At 30.3% G+C, this 1352-nt stretch overlaps 1 protein-coding gene across 1 annotated transcript in view; it reads left to right on the top strand.

The window, feature by feature from the left end:
• LOC107605569 (uncharacterized protein At3g49720) overlaps window positions 1-1009 on the top strand; it is a gene marked incomplete in the record, with an annotated part of 3960 nt that extends 2951 nt beyond the window's left edge. The window contains 1 exon segment of the mRNA XM_016307481.2: window positions 483-1009. Coding sequence (XP_016162967.1) covers window positions 483-635 — 153 coding nt within the window.

Genomic DNA, 1352 nt, shown 5'->3' with positions numbered 1-1352 from the left:
GGATTTTAAATGAAGAGTAATAACAATCATATATTTTTATTTTCCCTTTTCTAACCATTTCTTCAATGTCAATTACTGAGCTTGTATGAATTAGAAGGTCCTTAATAATAGACCCTCGGTCTTTATGAAGCAAGGGATATTATCAGCTTCATCTACATCTTATTTATTAAAAATTAATAGGCACTTTGTGACTAGTGATGTATACTTTTTAATATTTTTAAAGTTAAAGTATGCCTATTTATTTTTAAAAAGATGTTAATTTAAAAGATAAGGTGAAAATTTGCAAGAGTAGTTAATTTTAAGCAAAGGCTTTATTTTTAACTGAAATATGTTGTGCATTTTTGTTTGGGTTTTAAAAGCCAGATAAGGGTATTCATATAAATATGAATTTGTGACCTAGTAACAGATTTTTTGCCTCATGTCATTTTCTTTAGTATTGAATATTCATAAATTAAGTGTAACAAAATATCTCTTTCTTGTAGGCCAAGATGAGAAGCTCATCCTGGTGGACCAAGTTTTTCGCTCAGATTAACTTAGAAGAGAATGAATCTGCTTCTAAGAAGTTTGAACAAGCTTCAACAAAGGGCTCATATGAACCAAAATGCCAGATATTCCACCTAAAGTCCCTCCCTTGATTCCTGGATATGATTACATTTGTAGCATTGCAGCTCCTGATAGCTGCATCTCGCTTCATTTTTCGTCGGAAACACACTACTTCTATAAAGGTAATTTAATTCTTTGAACCATAGATGATGGTGTACCACTTATGTTTGTTTCCTGTAATAGCTTTATTCTTTAAAATGGCATTTAGCTAAGTTATCAGTTGAATTAGGTGAGCTGTAAGGAAAGTGGCGTTGATTTTTGTATTTAAAGTTATAAGTTTCTTTTTTTCCCCCTTGAGATATAAATTAAATCTCATTATATTTGTCTGAATAATCTAGCAAAAGAAAGGATTTTCTTCAGTTTACCTTCTCTGCACCATTGCTGTTTATAAAATGTTGAATAATCAGATCTTGGTATTTGTGGCTTTTAGCATCTCACTTCAGTGTAGATTACACACAGGTTGGTGCAATAGATTAGATTGGGAATTCATTTGAAGAGATAGTTCTCTTCATTTTTCTTTTTTAAAGGGGAAAAAAAAAGATTAAGTAGCGCTATCATGGGCTTGAATTCATGATTAATGGTACTTTATATTTATAACTATATATTATGATATTAGGACACGTACAATATTAATTGACTCTCTATGTAGTTCTCTAAATTTTCCACTTTTTTAAATAATAATTTTCAAATATACTTGAATAAACCGAGAGTAGCCTTTCAGTTGATGTGCTATATACACATTCACATTA

Source organism: Arachis ipaensis, chromosome B06 (genome assembly GCF_000816755.2).
Source record: "Arachis ipaensis cultivar K30076 chromosome B06, Araip1.1, whole genome shotgun sequence".
Taxonomy (NCBI): domain Eukaryota; kingdom Viridiplantae; phylum Streptophyta; class Magnoliopsida; order Fabales; family Fabaceae; genus Arachis; species Arachis ipaensis.
This window is presented reverse-complemented; position numbering and strand designations above follow the sequence as displayed.